At 42.4% G+C, this 17153-nt stretch overlaps 1 protein-coding gene across 3 annotated transcripts in view; it reads right to left on the bottom strand.

Annotated features, from left to right (window-relative positions):
• The window catches only part of CDK14 (cyclin dependent kinase 14), a 317114-nt gene that overhangs the window by 134184 nt on the left and 165777 nt on the right, over window positions 1-17153 (bottom strand). For all 3 annotated transcript variants that reach the window (XM_072154286.1, XM_072154287.1, XM_072154289.1), the window contains one exon: window positions 12408-12501. In XM_072154286.1, the coding sequence (XP_072010387.1) occupies window positions 12408-12501 (94 nt within the window). The remainder of the gene's footprint in view (window positions 1-12407; window positions 12502-17153) is intronic.

The raw sequence follows: 17153 nt of genomic DNA, 5'->3' as shown, positions 1-17153 counted from the left end.
GTATTGACCACTGTTGGGTGTTATCCCTGGAGAGCTGTGTGATCAGACCTTTGTGTATGTTAATTGTAGCAACAGAACAGTGAGAGACGGATTTATATTTCAGGATTGTGCACTGGGCCGTGTCCTCACACTGCTGTGCTCTGTGCAGCCAGTGTTAGGTATAGTCCCTTCAGATCTGTGTACTCTTAGCTGCAGGACTGTGAAATATGAATTTATATTCTTCTATATAAACTGGGAGGAGGTCATTACACTGCTAATCTCTGTGCTCTTTGCAGCCAGTGGTATGTATTGCCCCTTGTAAGCTGTGTAATCATTCCTGTAGTGTGTTCGTAGTAGCAGCAGGACTGTGAACAGAGCTATTATTATTATTAAACTACAGGGTTGTATTTTCTCCAAGTGCACTGGGGAAGGGGGGGGGGGGCTTGTCCTCACACTGCTTTGCGCTTAAAAGGAACCTGTCACCAAGGACCACATTTTCACTAAAGACAGGTTACAGAAGCCCATGACACCTGCAGTGCACATCTGCCTTTCTGTGTTTGCATTACAGTATAATTGTGTGTTATAACTTACCTTGCACCCTGACAGAATCCTCTGTGTAGTCCCAGGGGTTGGGCTTTGGTTTGGATGCATTTCAAAAACCAACATGTGACTTGTTTGTGCTGCAGAAGCCTCAGCTCTCAGCCCCCACCTTTGTGCTCCTGTACAGCTCCTCCCTCTCCCACTGATGTCACCAGGCTGTGATCTCTGTGAAGGAGCAGAAGGGAGGAGCTGTACAGGAGCACAAAGGTGGGGGCTGAGAGCTGAGGAGTCTGCAGTACAGTCACATGTTTTTTTTAAATGCATCCAAACCAAAGCCCAACCCCTGGGACTACACAGAGGATACTGTCAGGATGGAAGGTAAGTTAAAACACACAATTATATTGTAATGCAAATGCTTAGAAAAGGCAGTAAGGTATATTTGCACTGCGGCTGTAATAGGCTTCTGTAACCCGTCTTTAGTAAAAATTAGGTCCCTGGTGACAGGTTCCCTTTAACTCTCTAAAATAAACTCCTGTCTGCTCTATAGCATTCAACCAAAAGCCTGCTACAGGATGAAAGCAGAGAGGAGGGGCTCTGGAGTAGCATAATGCAGAGAGCTAAGAGCACAGCAGTGTGAGGTAACACTGTAAATGTATTCGGAGAAGCTACAGTTCTGTGATATAACTCCTGCTGCTTATCACTACACACACAACTCCTTATAGTGATCCCTATATTATTTCAGTGACCGTATGTGTTCCACAATTAAAGGGATGTGTTATGATAGGGTGGGGAAGCTCCTATATCCCCAGGTCCCAGGTGCGGGGGATTGTTTTCTCCCTGGTAGTGGCTCTTACCACTGCATTTATGATTTGGGCTACAGAATAACGCTCCCTCACCCCTACACCATGTGGGGGTCTCTTCATGCACAGCAATGGGGGTCCACCAGGTTCAGGAGGTCAAAGTTCTGGAGACCGGTGAGGGTCCTAGAGTTGGATTGGACATTGGTCGTTGGAGGTGGGAAATATCTCTTTAATATTATACGGATAATCCGGGATTTTCATTAGCCGTCGCTTTCCCGCAGACAAAATAATAAAACGCCCCCAAATATTAATAGACGTGAGAGGGAAGGTTACAGCGGCCGCTCCTCACCTCATCCGTAGTGAAATATTAATCAAAAGACTCCTCCGACCCGCAGATCGGACGTGCGGTGTCACACGCCAAGATGGCCGCCTTACCCCGCAGACATCAGACGCTGGCGGATGACCCGACTGCCGCTCGTACACAATACAGGAATTATTCATGTAGAGGGCGTGCGGAAGGTTAGAGCAGAACTCCGCTCATTACCTTCATGACACCCCAGGGAGACGACATTGTGGGGAGTAAGAGGCAGAACTGATATGGATTTTATCAGATCCCATGATGCATCACTCCTAACCATCGCACTCAGGTCGTCTTTAACTTTTGGATAACTTTCTGGAACGAGCTGAGGAGTAACACTTGTTCTGCCCATCATATGTCGTGTGTTCTGCGGTGTTTAGGAGTTTTTCCCTCTGTGGGTTCTCTCTATTTCTCAGTTGTCCCTCAGCTGGTGCTTGGGGACCGGCTGCTATGATGTCTCCCATACACTGCACATGGAAGAAACTGTTCCCTAAATCTGCAAGAGAACTAACTTGGAGCTATACTATGGTGGATCATGAACTTACTGGGGGTATATATAGATTTGGAACAGGATGAAGTGGAAACTATATTTACAGCTGCCAGAGGGGGAAGGAGACTGAATGGTAATTTGTATTTTGTAGCTTTCAGAGGGAGAAGGCGGCTAACTGGGGGACTTAGTGGGCACTCTAGTTATAGCTGAAAGGGGGAGAAGGTGACTGACTGGGGAACTTAACGGGCACTCTATTTATAGCTACCAAGGGGGGAAGGATCAGACTAGGAGTTTTACTGGGCACTCTATTTATAGCTACCAGAGGGAGAAGGAGACTGACTGGGAGGCTGTCTAGCACTCTATTTATAGCTGCCAGAGGGAGAAGGCAACTGACTTACTAACTTACTGGCCACTCTATTTATAGCTGAAAGGAGGAGAAGGATACTGACTGGGAGACTTACTGGCACTATATTCACAGCTGTTTGAGGGGAAGGAGACTGACTGTGGAACCTACTATGGGCTCTTTTTATAGACAGAGGATTGGAGACTGACTAGAGAACTTACGAGAGATAATACTGCATTTAAGGCAGCCAGAGAGGAAAGACGACTGATTAAATAATTTAATGGGAATTATATTTACAGCTACCAAAGGAGGAGAGAGATTTGATGCTAGAGTGTTGGCAAGAAATTTTAAGTGAACTTGATTCATCTCTGTGCAGGGAGCAGCCAATCTCTAGGGAAAAGTGACAAGAAGACTCAACGGGGATCATGTTTTACAGGACGGAGAAGACAAGACGACAAAGCTGTCACCCGATGAGCCCGACCTACAACCGGCCCCCCCAGAAGACCATCGCCGAAAACAATGGAGTCCATGACATTATCCGCAGAAATCTTGACAGCTCGACTCCCCACATCTCGCGTTTCCATCCAAAATTCTGCATCAGTAAAGACCATTTAGTCTTTGGGAAGTCGGCGCACATCTCCGCGTCTATCAGATAAAGGAGAGGTCACCGGCTCGCCAAGGTTTTGTCACCTCGGAATGAAAGAGCTGCCGGAATATAATAAAACGGAACAATCACGACTCCATCACAGTATATTCTGCTGCAACAATAAACTCAAATCTTCCCAATCGTTGTCGTTGCTCATCTCTCAGCAATACATCCCGGCCCTCGGCTTATCCGTCTTTATTGGGAGAAAATGACACAGAATTGGATGGAGGCGTCTCATTGCCGAAAAAAAAACGAGATACATTTAGGACTGGGTCAAGACGGTCTCGTCCACCAAGAGAGGCCTATTCAGCCGCCAAATATTGTATATTATCTGCAGATTGCACCTTTCTTCTTGCCTATTACCGGATGGATGGCGATTATCTCCCTCAATTTCGTGAGGCTGTGATCCAACTTGTGAATTTATTCAGTTCAGTTTTCTCTAAATTTCTTTAATATTTTTTTCGACTACGTACACGATCGGCTTTTTCATTGGTTGAGAATTTGGGGGGGGAGGTAAAATGTAATCAATAACTATACAGGCAGTCCCCGGGTTACGTACAAGATAGGTTCCATAGGTTTGTTCTTAAGTTGAATTTGTATGTAAGTCGAAACTGTATATTTTGTAATTGTAGACACAGACAAAAATTTTTTTTTGTCCCAGTGACAATTGGAGTTTCAAAATTTTTTGCTGTAATGGGACCAAGGATTATGAATAAAGCTTCATTACAGACACCTTACAGCTGATCATTGCAGTCTGGGACTATAGTATCATCCAGAGACTTCACCAGAGGTCACAGGGGGCAGAGGGGTCCGTCTGTAACTAAGGGTCGTTTGTAAGTCGGGTGTCCTTAAGTAGGGGACTGCCAGTATAAATAATTTAAAACAAGGGGTTGAAACACCATTATATATTAATTAATGTAGATCCCCCAAAAAATAATTCAATATGTTTCATTAACAAGCTGTTAAAAATTTACATTTACTTATTTAATATTGCGCCACCTGCTGGTCAAATTGTATAAGAAGGTGTATGTCCACCAGAGGTCTCCTCCTAGGGGTCCTGGGTGACTCCTCTGACATCCACCTACTTGGCAGAAGGAAAGGCAGTAAGTTTTCTACGTTGCGTTTTGTGCTGCGGATCCGCAATGGATTTCTCCCTTTAGAATGGGAAAGGAGAAATTCTCTTTACAATTAAAAGATCCCGCAATTATTACATTAAACTTCATAGATTCAGTAGGGTTCCTGGATTACTTTGCTAAAGGTTACATGTAGACTCCGATTGCTGATGGATACACATGCCCAGTGCCAAAAGCCACAGCCATGGCTGGACATCCAATGGAATCTGTTTCTTGCCCTGCTTGTCAGGGAAGGAGCAATAGTAGCTGAAAAGAAAAATAGGTACAAAATAGGGATATTTCCAACTGCTGCCAGAAGGGGAAGGAGACTGATTCCAACCATAACCAGTCCCCAGCAGCACATACAACATAGAAGTACTAATTTAGAAACCAACTTATTTTTTGGTCTGTAGTATCACTGCAAATCCCATCCTGATACATATCCAAATTTATTATAGCATTCATACCCATGATGCCAAGATGATCTGTGCCTATGATTTCCCCTTGTGTTCTTCTCCTTTGCCATTCTCTGCCACAGCCAATGATAGCACTCCCATTGTTGTTGCCAGTCGCAGTTAAGATTCCCCTCTTCACATGACTGTGTGCATTGGCTGCCTAATCAATCTGCTCTGTGAATGTCCGGGGTATTAGACATCCAAAACCATCTCTACGTGTTTGTTGTCCTTCTAGGGAATTAGAATTAGACTCGGAATGTTACAATTATCGTGTGGGGAGGTTTGGGCTAATTGTCTGACGGGTCAACGTGTTGCTTTTGCTAATCCGTTGTGTCTAGACTTATGTGACCGCTCCATGGACAATATCTCGTGTAGGTCCACAGATTATAACTAGATCTGCAACAATCAGGAATTTCTCAAATTCCATAATCCTCATGTTACACTTTTTTGGAGACAAAAAATTTCTCAAATGTGCTGATAAAGCAATTATGATAATAAGAATGATCCAATGGCATCTAAAGACAGTCATGGCAGCAGCCTGGGAGAAGCTCTTCACCGGCTTCAATTGAGTTAAACCTTCTGGAGAGTCAGCACTTGCGTACAATATCCATACATCAGCTGCATATCTGCATCGCCATTAGACTGAAAGTCACTTCTACTGCAGGAAATTAAAGGAACATGAAACCTGGAAATCTAAAGGTGAAAGGAAAGAAGAAATAGAATTGCTCTTTGTTGTCTACAGATTTTTCCTCCTCGTCCCCAAAAAAAAATCTACAAAAAGATACAGATTAATCTCTTCCACTCTGCTTCATCTTTGGCTGGTGAATGGCCAGGGAGCAGGACACAGGACAGAGGGAGGAGGCTTGTGCCGTAGTCAGTTATCTTACAGCAGGACACAGGACAGAGGGAGGAGGCTTGTGCTGCAGGCAGTTGTCTTACAGCCAGACATAGGACAGAGAGAGGAGGCTTGTGCTGCAGCCAGTTGTCTTACAGCAAGACACAGGACAAAGGGAGGAGGCTTGTGCTGCAGCCAATTGTCTTACAGCAGGACACAGGACAGAGGGAGGAGGCTTGTGTCGTAGCCAGTTGTCTTACAGCAGGACACAGGACAGAGGGAGGAGGCTTGTGCAGCAGCCAGTTGTCTTACAGCAAGACACAGGACAGAGGGAGGAGGCTTGTGCTGCAGCCAGTTGTCTTACAGCAGGACACAGGACAGAGGGAGGATGCTTGTGCTGCAGCCAGTTGTCTTACAGCAGGACACAGGACAAAGGGAGGAGGCTTGTGCTGCAGCCAGTTGTCTTACAGCCAGACACAGGACAGAGGGAGGAGGCTTGTGCTTCAGCCAGTTATCTTACAGCAGGACACAGGACAGAGGGAGGAGGCTTGTGCTGCAGCCAGTTGTCTTACAGCAGGACACACAGCAGATGGAGGAGGCTTGTGCTGCAGCCAGTATTCTTACAGCAGGACACAGGACAGAGGGAGGAGGTTTGTGCTGCAGCCAGTTGTTTTCCAGCTAGACACAGGACAGAGGAAGGAGGCTTGTGCTGCAGCCAGTTGTCTTACAGCAGGACACAGGACAGAGGGAGGAGGCTTGTGCTGCAGCCAGTTGTCTTACAGCAGGACACAGGACAGAGGGAGGAGGCTTGTGCCGTAGCCAGTTGTCTTACAGCAGGACATAGGACAGATGGAGGAGGCTATTGCTACAGCCAGTTGTCTTACAGCCAGACACAGGACAGAGGGAGGAGGCTTGTGCTGCAGCCAGTTGTCTTACAGCCAAACTCATGGTGGAGCTTGGAGGTTACTGCTGCAGCCGATAATCTTACAGCCAAACACAGGGCAGAAGGAGGAGGCTCATATTCATGCCAGTTGTCTTACAGCCAGACACAGGGCAGATGGAGTAAGCTTGTTTTACAGCCAGTTGTCTTACAGCCAGACTCATGTTGGAGGTTTGAGGCTAATGCTGCAGCTGATCTTACAGCCAGAAACAAGTTATTTTTATGAAAGCAAGGTTGGACAATCGCTTAAAAAGTGATCTCTTTACCACCTCCATCGACTCCACTGTTTCTGACATAGAAACATGTTGGAATTTTGGCTCTAGTTTTCTACCTTTTTCCAGTAATCAACTCCATTATTTTTAGATCCCTTCTGTCAGATAGGTGAAAGCAGGCTGCATAGACTCAGTACACAATATGCTAATTAGATTTTCTACTGTCAGATGGGTGGTTCTGGGCAGGACAAGGGAGTTTGGCTCTGCCCATCTGTATATATATATATACTTTATATATACTATTCAGCATCCCTCTATTTCCTTACATCTTTCTTCTACGTTCTTTACCCCTCACACCAAACACAATGGGGCAACAGATGAGTTAATTATAATCCACGCAATGTGCGATGTACGATGACGGATCATTTATTAACCGCGCACTTATCCGCCAAGGGAAGGAGCGCCCCCCGGGGGACGAGTGGGTGAGATTATTTGCTCCCATGAATTCTTACATTTGACATATTTTCATGCAGAGACGGATTTAATCTCTTCAGTTGGATTTGCAAAATCCTAAAATAAATAATCAGAAATATCCTCATCCCATACTATACCTAATCCTATACTATAAACAGTCAAGGAGATGTTAAATTTGATTTCCCAGGATTTTTTATGAATTTATTAATAATATTTTTCTATTTATACTCAATAAGGGTTAGAGATTCACATTCTTCTATGAATAATTACAAAATGATAGAATGATAAGATTGGGGCTGCCATAAGCCACCACTAGGGGGAGCTCATAAGACATAGTTTATTATGAATCTGTTGATATAGAAACAGCGCCGCTCTTCTGGCTGTATTGGAAAGTACAGCTCAGCCGCAAACTATTAGTTTTATCTAATCTATCTTTTATTATTTGATTATTATTTTATGATTTTCACTGGAGGAGAAAATCCGCTTTATTATATTGTTGTCACATAACTAGGGTACTTAAAGGCATTCTGTCACCATATATTATATAATGAAACCAAAAGCCCCTAAGGAAATGTAAATTTGATTCTAGAATTCCATCTTATATATAAAATGTTTCCAGCTTACCGATTTCCTCCAAAGTTATGTGACTGGAAGAGTTATATTTTGCCAGAAATTAGTCAAATTTAGTGGCACTTCAGACACCATTATATTCGGTTCTATAGCACCTAGAAACATGCTTCTGGTGTTGTAGTAAAGATAAGAATCTCATCTTTCGTATTGTGTTTTTGTGATGTACAGGAAAGTAAAGACTTGGCTGGAAATATGAGCTACATATAAAAATCCAGTTACTGTCTATTTTATTTTAACTCTCTGTATCTCCATGTATCTCCCATGCAGCCTCTCAACTTGACTCATCTCAGGTGAAATATGACTCTTCTCTGCTCATTTGCACATGACTTTTAGGTAAACAGGTGAGATTTCAGAAAAACACATATGCCTTAAAGAGGTATATCAGAAATATAATAGTAACAGGCAAGTCCATCAATATCAGATTGGTGGGGGGTCTTGCCAGTCAGCTGCTTGCCATTTACCATGCAATACCCTGCCCTGCCACTACTAGATAGATGGCATACAGATAGAGGGATCAATGTAAAGAGTGAAGAGATGTTACCACTCATCAGCAGGGGTGCGAAGAATCGAACCTCATCGATCTGATATTGATGATCGATCTTTATGACAATCATTTTGTGACCTAGGAATATCCCTTTAAGAGGGTAAAAGAAGTTCTGAAGCAGAACCTGGGATATAAGCGGAGTCATTACAGTCCGTACGAGGCGACATACTGCACGTTCCGCTCTCACGGCTGTTGTTGGATAGTAAATGGTGCGTGAGACGCAAGGAGCCAACACAACCTAATCCTGCGAGGTCAGGAGCCGAGCAAGTGAAGGATGAGGCGACTTATGAGAATCAGCAGAAAATAAATCATTTCAGCGTGAAGGTGTCACAAACAACCATCCGCAGCAAGACACAGCCCTGCACCCCAAGAGCGAGGGGACGCAATGTCCTCCACCACAAATATTTTTTTAAGTTTTCGAGATTTTTCCACATTGTAGAGACTTGATATTTGGGATAATATTAATTGGTTATTATTTACAGAAGGTATGTGCTGTTTTTTTTGTATAGAAATAGCGCCCCACAGGTTGTGTCTGGTATTACAGCTCAGCTCCATATACTTAAAGAGCTTTTCCCACAAAAGAAAATTCTCACATTTCAATCCCCTAGTGATGTTAACACAATAAAGATCATTTTAACCCCTTACTTTAAAATTGTAGTTTTTATTGCTGTTTTTTTTATTGCTGTTTTAGTTCCTATCACTCTCTAGGCTGCTCAGTGCAAAATCCCAGGGTGTGGGTGGGGCCTCTCTAAGCAGACACATTGGGGCAGATTTACTTACCCGGCCCATTCGCGATCCAGCGGCGCGTTCTCTGTGGTGGATTTGGGTCTTTCGGCGATTCACTAAGGCAGTTCCTCCGACGTCCACCAGGTGGTCTGAAGTTGAAGTCTGCGCTGAAGTTCCCTGGAATGCACTGATCTTCACCAAGCCGGACTAAGTGAAGGTAAGCGCCAGTACCATAAAATGCGGCGGTTTTTCCGAATCCGCCGGGTTTTCGCTCGGCCACGCCCCCGATTTCCGTCACGTGCATGCCGGCGCCCTTGCGCCAAAATCCGATCGCGTGCGACAAAATCCCAGGGCAATACAGGGAAAATCGTCACAAATCGGAAATATTCGGGTAACATGTCGGGAAAACGCGAATCGGCCCCTTAGTAAATGACCCCCAATATGATCCATCTAGTTCTGTGGAGTGACAATGTGGTCATATTATCAGGGTACAGGTGTATATACACTTTCATCTGGCTTCTGACATTGTACTAGCATACTGACACATAGAGAGAGGAGACAGATCAGAGATGCATTAGATCCATTAGATGCCTATTACAGAGTCAACTCTGCTACATCTCTGTTCTCAGTCTCACAGCCTGCATTCTCCTTCCCACAGATCACTTATCTCCTTGTATCTTGTAGTTTGCAGCCTCTCTCTCTCTCTCTCTCCTTACAATCTGTTGCCAGGAAGTGAATCATTGTCTCTGAGCTCCGTGCAGGGGGCATGGCTAAAGGCACAAGACACAGAAATCTCATCTGCACAATCTCACACTAAAATCCAAGATGGCGCGCGACCCTAGGTCAGAAGTTACAGGGACGTGTCTAGGGGCAACTGAAATTATGTACAGCAGGACTGATAGAGACAGGTTGGAATAATATCTGTGAAATGCTGCATTTTTGTTAATAACAGTGAATTAGAGAATGTGTTATTTTGATGTCCTTAGTACATATAAGAAACTTGTCTTCGTGGGAATACCCCTTTATAGGAAATCTACCACCAGGATGAAGGATTGTACACCAAGCACACTGACACACTGACTGTGCCCTTTCTGGTAGGATCTGCTCTTGTTTTAGCTTCTTTAGAAAATCAATGTCTGATCGCTGAAAGTCCTGCTGATAAATTACAATGTGTAAAGTGCAATAACAATACTTTAATTAAAGGTGAATTTACAGATTGAAATAATAAATACTTGTATGGAGGATTCCCAATAAACAGGGCCATTCAGGGGTTAACAAATTGAAAATACAGAATTTAGAGGTCATGATTAGCTTATCAGATTGATTTCTGCCAGGGAATGTTACCAAGACTGTAAATCAACTTCATATTTTTATAGGAAGATATGAAAAAGTTACTAATAAAGATAATGAATCATCTGTTTTTCTGACCATAGGGGGCAGTATTGTGGTAGATAACAGCCATATTCTACGTTTATCTGCCAAAAAAGTATTTTACCATTAAAAAATGGGCTTCAATAATAGTGGAAAGAGTTTGGATGTTCTCTCCGTGTTTGTGTGGGTTTCCTCTGGGTCCTCCGGTTTCCTCCCACACTCCAAAACATACTGGTAGGTTGATTAGATTGTCGGCCCCATTGGGGACAGGGACTGATTTGGCAAAACTCTGTGTAGTGCTGCGTAATTATTATTATTATTAGAGTGATAAGGGGTATATGACATTTCTCCATCTTCAGGCACGATGGAATAAAACATAAAAAAAAAAAAAAAAAAAGACAAAAATCCGGTTTTGCTAAAACACTTTGGGGGGTCATTTACTAAGGGCCCGAATCGCGTTTTTACGGCGGGTTACCCGAACTTTGCGCCGATTTTCCCTGAATTACCGGGTTTCTGTCGCACGCGATCGGATTGTGGCGCATCGGCCCCGGCGTGCACGCGACGGAAGTCGGGGGCGTGGCCGAATGAAAACCCGACGGATTCGGAAAAATCGCTTTTAAAAAAAAAAGTGTCGTTGGACACGCGCTTACCTGCACCCAGCAACGGATCGTGAACTCCGGCGGACCTCGGCGGACTTCAGCGCAGCAGCGACACCTGGTGGACGTCGGAGGAACTGCCTTAGTGAATCGCCGGAAGACCCGAATCCAGCGCAGAGAACGCACCGCTGGATCGCGAATAGACCGGGTAAGTAAATCTGCCCCTTTATCTTTGGATTTTCCTAAAGTTAAAAGTTGGGTTCAGTTTATGGCAAAAAAAAACAACATTCAACTGTCTGCAGCTCCCTTTGTTCCAGCTCCGGTGCTCCAGTCCCCCAGGTCATCTGATCCCCGTTGTGATGATGTCATCTTTATTGGTCATGTGACAACTGAATCACTGGCCTCTGGGGCCGCTGATTGGCTGAGCTGCCAACAGTACAATGAATGTGACATCATCACAACATGGATCGGAGCTGGAACAAAGGTAATATATATGTGTAATTTTTTCAAAATTTAAATACATTTTTTTTTTTTAGCCAAAAGCTGCCCCAATAGTTTTACTTTTGGCCAACTTATTACATTTAGTAAAAATTTCATTTACCTTATGTTTCTCCCTCTTCACCACTCCTAGTAGCTTTGGGGTCCAGAGAATCAGCGCTGGAACAAGCAGTGAGTACTTTTTTTTTTTTTTTTTTTTTTTTTAACTGCCCCCAATTTTTACTTGTCAGAAATCCCTTTATGTTCTGAACTACTTTTTTTTGCATGACAGTACTTAAGGACGCCCAACTTTCAGACGACCCCTAGTTACAGACGGACCCCTCTTCCCCCTGTGACCTCTGGTGAAGTCTCTGGATGTTACTATAGTCCTAGGCTGCAATGATCAGCTGTAAGGTGTCTGTAATGAAGCTTTATTGATAATCCTTGGTCCCATTACAGCAAAAATTTGGAAAATCCAATTGTCACTGGGGCAAAAAATTTTTTTGTCTGGATCCACAGTTATAAAATATACAGTTCCGACTTACATACAAATTCAACTTAAGAACAAACCTATGGACCCTATCTTTTATGTAACCCGGGGACTGCCTGTAGTTATAATATTTCCTAAAATAAATTCGGATTTCTATCCCCTCGCCCTGGTAGAATGTCATAGACAAGGAGATATATTATTAGTTGTCTATCATATTTAATGTGACAGCTACAAGGACACAGGAGGAAACATCTCCAGGATCCCCATCCATGTATCCATAGAAAAATAAATAAATAAATAAATAAAATCTGCATTTTCGGGAAATGTCAATCCAGTATCTCATGAATAGTAAACGGCCCCCACACACGGGAGGAGAAAATAAAACTCACCAGAAATATTCGTTCCAGTTGGTCCTGAATGTCTTTCATTCCCGGGAAGGCAGCGACCCCCTGGATCATTTCTATAAATATGCATCCGACTCCCCTACAATGGAAACAAAAAGATTATGGAGAATAATTCCAATTAGGGTGAGTCCAGATGAGCGCAACATCCACATGAGTTACTGTAAGACGACTTACCTGCGGAACTATACAATACAATAATGGGATGTGTAAGAGTCCAAAAAGAGGATTTTCCAGGAATTCCAGAAAACCTCATGGGGATTAAGAAAGGTTGAGTAAGTGACCCTACTCTGGTCCGGCTCCCGATTCCAGAATCGTGGTGGGATCTACTGTGGCCAAACCCCTACATTATCCGGGGCTTGCCAAGGCCAGTGATTGGATGCAGTAACAACCAATAACTGCCCCAAAGCTGGAACCAATAACTCCCCCAAAGCTGGAACCAATAACTGCCCAAACCCTAGAACCGATAACTGCCCCAATACTAGAAACAATAACTGCCCCAATACTAGAACCAATAACTGCCCCAAAGCTGGAACCAATAACTGCCCCAAAGCTGGAACCGATAACAGCCCAAACATTATAATGAATAACTGCCCCAACGCTAGAACCAATAACCAATAACTGCCCCAACGCTAGAACCAATAACCAATAACTGCCCCAAAGCTGGAACCAATAACTACCCAAAGCTGGAACCAATAACTGCCCAAAACCTAGAACCGATAACTGCCCCAATGCTAGAACCAATAACTGCCCCAATACTAGAAACAATAACTGCCCCAATACTAGAACCAATAACTGCCCCAAAGCTGGAACCAATAACTGCCCCAAAGCTAGAACCGATAACAGCCCAAACATTATAATGAATAACTGCCCCAACGCTAGAACCAATAACCAATAACTGCCCCAACGCTAGAACCAATAACTGCCCCAATGCTAGAGCCGATAACAGCCCCAACATTATAATGAATAACTGCCCCAACGCTAGAACCAATAACCAATAACTGCCCCAACGCTAGAACCAATAAGTGCCCCAATGCTAGAACCGATACAGGCCCCAACGCTAGAATGAATAACTGCCCCAACGCTAGAACCAATAACCAATAACTGCCCCAACACTAGAACCAATAACTGCCCCAAAGCGGGAACCGATAACTGTCCCAACACTAGAACCAATAACTGCCCCAACACTAGAACCAATAACTGCCCCAACACTAGAACCAATAACTGCCCCAACACTAGAACCAATAACTGCCCCAACACTAGAACCAAAAACCACGGCAACACTAGAACCAATAACTGCCCCAATGCGGGAACCAATTACTGCCCCAACACTAGAACCGATAACTGCCCCAATGCTAGAAACAATAACTGCCCCAATACTAGAACCAATAACTGCCCCAACACTAGAACCGATAACTGCCCCAACACTAAAACCAATAACTACCCCAACGCTAAAACCAATAACTACCCCAACGCTAGAACCAATAACTACCCCAACGCTAGAACCGATAACTGCCCCAACACTAAAACCAATAACTGCCCCAACGCTAGAACCAATAACTGCCCCAACACTAGAACTGATAACTGCCCCAAAGCTAGAACCAATAACTGCCCCAACACTAGAACTGATAACTGCCCCAAAGCTAGAACTGATAACTACCACAGATAACTGGAACAGATTTCTATCCACTGGAAGTAAAGATAAAAGCTTCCTGTAGAATGACAGCAAGCAGAGATCTAGAACACCATGAGGAATTGACGCAGAAAGTATATTGAAAAATTATATAACTTTTACTTTCACAAATAGTGTCAATTATTGGCTGAAAGTGGACCGCCCCTTTAAGTTTGCCTAAGTTTATGACATTTTGAAATGGTGAAACCGGACTACAAATCAGCAGTTACTTAAAAGTTCTACCAGCACCCGTAGGATCACCCCAGAAACAACTTTTTTGATGCAAAGATCCACACCCTATTTCTTGCTGGTCAGTCCCTGGGCTGACAGGTAAGATCCCTACAGGATAAAACAGACTAAAAATTTCTACGAAGATCTTTTTCTTTTTGCAAATATTTGGAGACCATCTCCCGGAGTATATTTTGGAATTTAGCATTAATTAATTTCTCCACAAATATTTTGATAGATATTAAGGCAAAAAATACAAGTTTTTACTAATCGTTTGCACTGACTAAAGTAAATTGGAGAAGTGTGTGATTACAGTAATGCTCCATGTGTCCCGGCTGATTACTGGAGGAGCCGCGGTGATTGAGCTGCCAGTCATCATTCAGCCTCCTCAGAGGTCTATTACACAGCCAGAGCCACAAGAAATCTTCGTCAAGTGCTTCTATAATCAAGAATGAAAACAAGCGGCGAGAGAAGAAAAAAAAAATGAACTTCTAGAAGTTTCATTACCAGATGGAATTGTAATTTACCAGCGAGACTTTCCATCGCCGCACCGACGGAATCTAACAGCAGGAAAATGTTGTCACAGAGATGAACATGCCAAAAATACAGAAAATACTGAAAATACCGGGTCACAGTTAAAGGGACAAAAACTAAAGTCTGTTTTCTGGAAATCAGATAATAAGTTACATACAGGATAATCATTTTCAGGAAGGTTCCAATCCTTCCCTTTATGTGAGCAGGAGGGAATCCTGGATAGGGGCAACAACAATATCCTATCACAGCGATGGCTAACCTATGGCACTGGTGCCAGAGGTGGCACTCGGAGCCCTTTCTATGTGCACTCAGGCCATCACCAGAGATGACTCCAGGTATCTCCTGCAGTCCCAGACAGCCCAGGACTTGCTGTGCACAGAGCTATATTAAAGTGACAGCTCTACCTGGGACTATTTTCTGCTTTATTGGTGTCCTCAGGTGCTGCTATCAATGAAAACTGCGACAGAGAAGGGCGTATAAATCACAAATTACATTTCTGTGTTGGCACTTTGGGATAAATAAGCGGGTCTATGTTGTAGTTTGGGAACTCTGCCTCTAAAAGGTTTGCCATCACTGTACTATCATATAGAAGGAAGTGATATCAAGGATGTTTTGTAAATATCTAAAGGTTATTGGATGTTAGATATATATCATAGATAGATAGATAGATAGATAGATAGATAGATAGATAGATATGAAATAGATAGATATGAGATAGATATGAGATAGATAGATATGAGATAGATAGATAGATAGATGATAGATAGATAGATATGAGATAGATAGATAGATAGATAGATAGATAGATAGATGATAGATAGATAGATAGATAGATATGAGATAGATAGATAGATAGATAGATATGAGATAGATAGATAGATAGATAGATAGATATGAGATAGATACATAGATAGATATGAGATAGATACATAGATAGATATGAGATAGATAGATAGATAGATAGATAGATAGATATGAGATAGATAGATAGATAGATAGATAGATAGATAGATAGATATGAGATAGATAGATAGATAGATAGATAGATAGATATGAGATAGATAGATAGATAGATAGATAGATAGATAGATAGATATGAGATAGATAGATAGATAGATAGATAGATATGAGATAGATAGATAGATAGATAGATATGAGATAGATAGATAGATAGATAGATAGATAGATAGATAGATAGATAGATATGAGATAGATAGATATGAGATAGATATGAGATAGATAGATAGATAGATAGATATGAGATAGATATGAGATAGATATGAGATAGATAGATAGATAGATAGATAGATAGATAGATATGAGATAGATACATAGATAGATATGAGATAGATAGATAGATAGATAGATAGATATGAGATAGATAGATAGATAGATATGAGATAGATAGATAGATAGATATGAGATAGATAGATAGATAGATAGATAGATATGAGATAGATAGATAGATAGATAGATAGATAGATATGAGATAGATAGATAGATAGATAGATAGATAGATAGATAGATAGATAGATAGATATGAGATAGATAGATAGATAGATAGATATGAGATAGATAGATATGAGATAGATATGAGATAGATAGATAGATAGATAGATAGATAGATAGATAGATAGATATGAGATAGATATGAGATAGATAGATATGAGATAGATAGATAGATAGATAGATAGATAGATAGATATGAGATAGATAGATATGAGATAGATAGATAGATAGATAGATATGAGATAGATAGATAGATAGATAGATATGAGATAGATAGATATGAGATAGATACATAGATAAATAGATAGATATGAGATAGATAGATGATAGATAGATAAATATGAGATAGATAGATAGGAGATAGATAGGAGATAGATAGATAGAGTTTGTATGTTCTCTCCGTGTTTGTGTGGGTTTCCTCCGGGTCTTCCGGTTTCCTCCCACACTCCAAAATATACTGGTAGGTGATTAGATTGTGAGCCCCATTGGGGACCGATGTGACAAGCTCTGTGCAGTGCTGAGTATCTGTGTGCGCTATATAAATAAAGGAATTATTTATTCATTATAGTATATAGGTAATGGGCAACCCAAAGTAAAGGCAACTACAGTCGAGTGTCCTGTGAGGTGCGTTAAGGTGAAAGTCTTGGTGGGATACGCAGACGTTTCTTCCCGAGATCTGAATTTGTGCTGAAATAAATTGCTCTGACACGTAACACTTGTCGCCCGATGGACAATCGGAAAGGTCAAGCGTGGACGACGTTACAATGAACGGCTCAGTCCTGTCATTCAGC

The sequence above is a fragment of the Engystomops pustulosus genome, chromosome 5, assembly GCF_040894005.1.
Source record: "Engystomops pustulosus chromosome 5, aEngPut4.maternal, whole genome shotgun sequence".
In the NCBI taxonomy this organism is placed as follows: Eukaryota; Metazoa; Chordata; class Amphibia; order Anura; family Leptodactylidae; genus Engystomops; species Engystomops pustulosus.
Note: the sequence above shows the minus strand (reverse complement) of the source record. Positions and strands in the feature narration are given on the sequence as shown.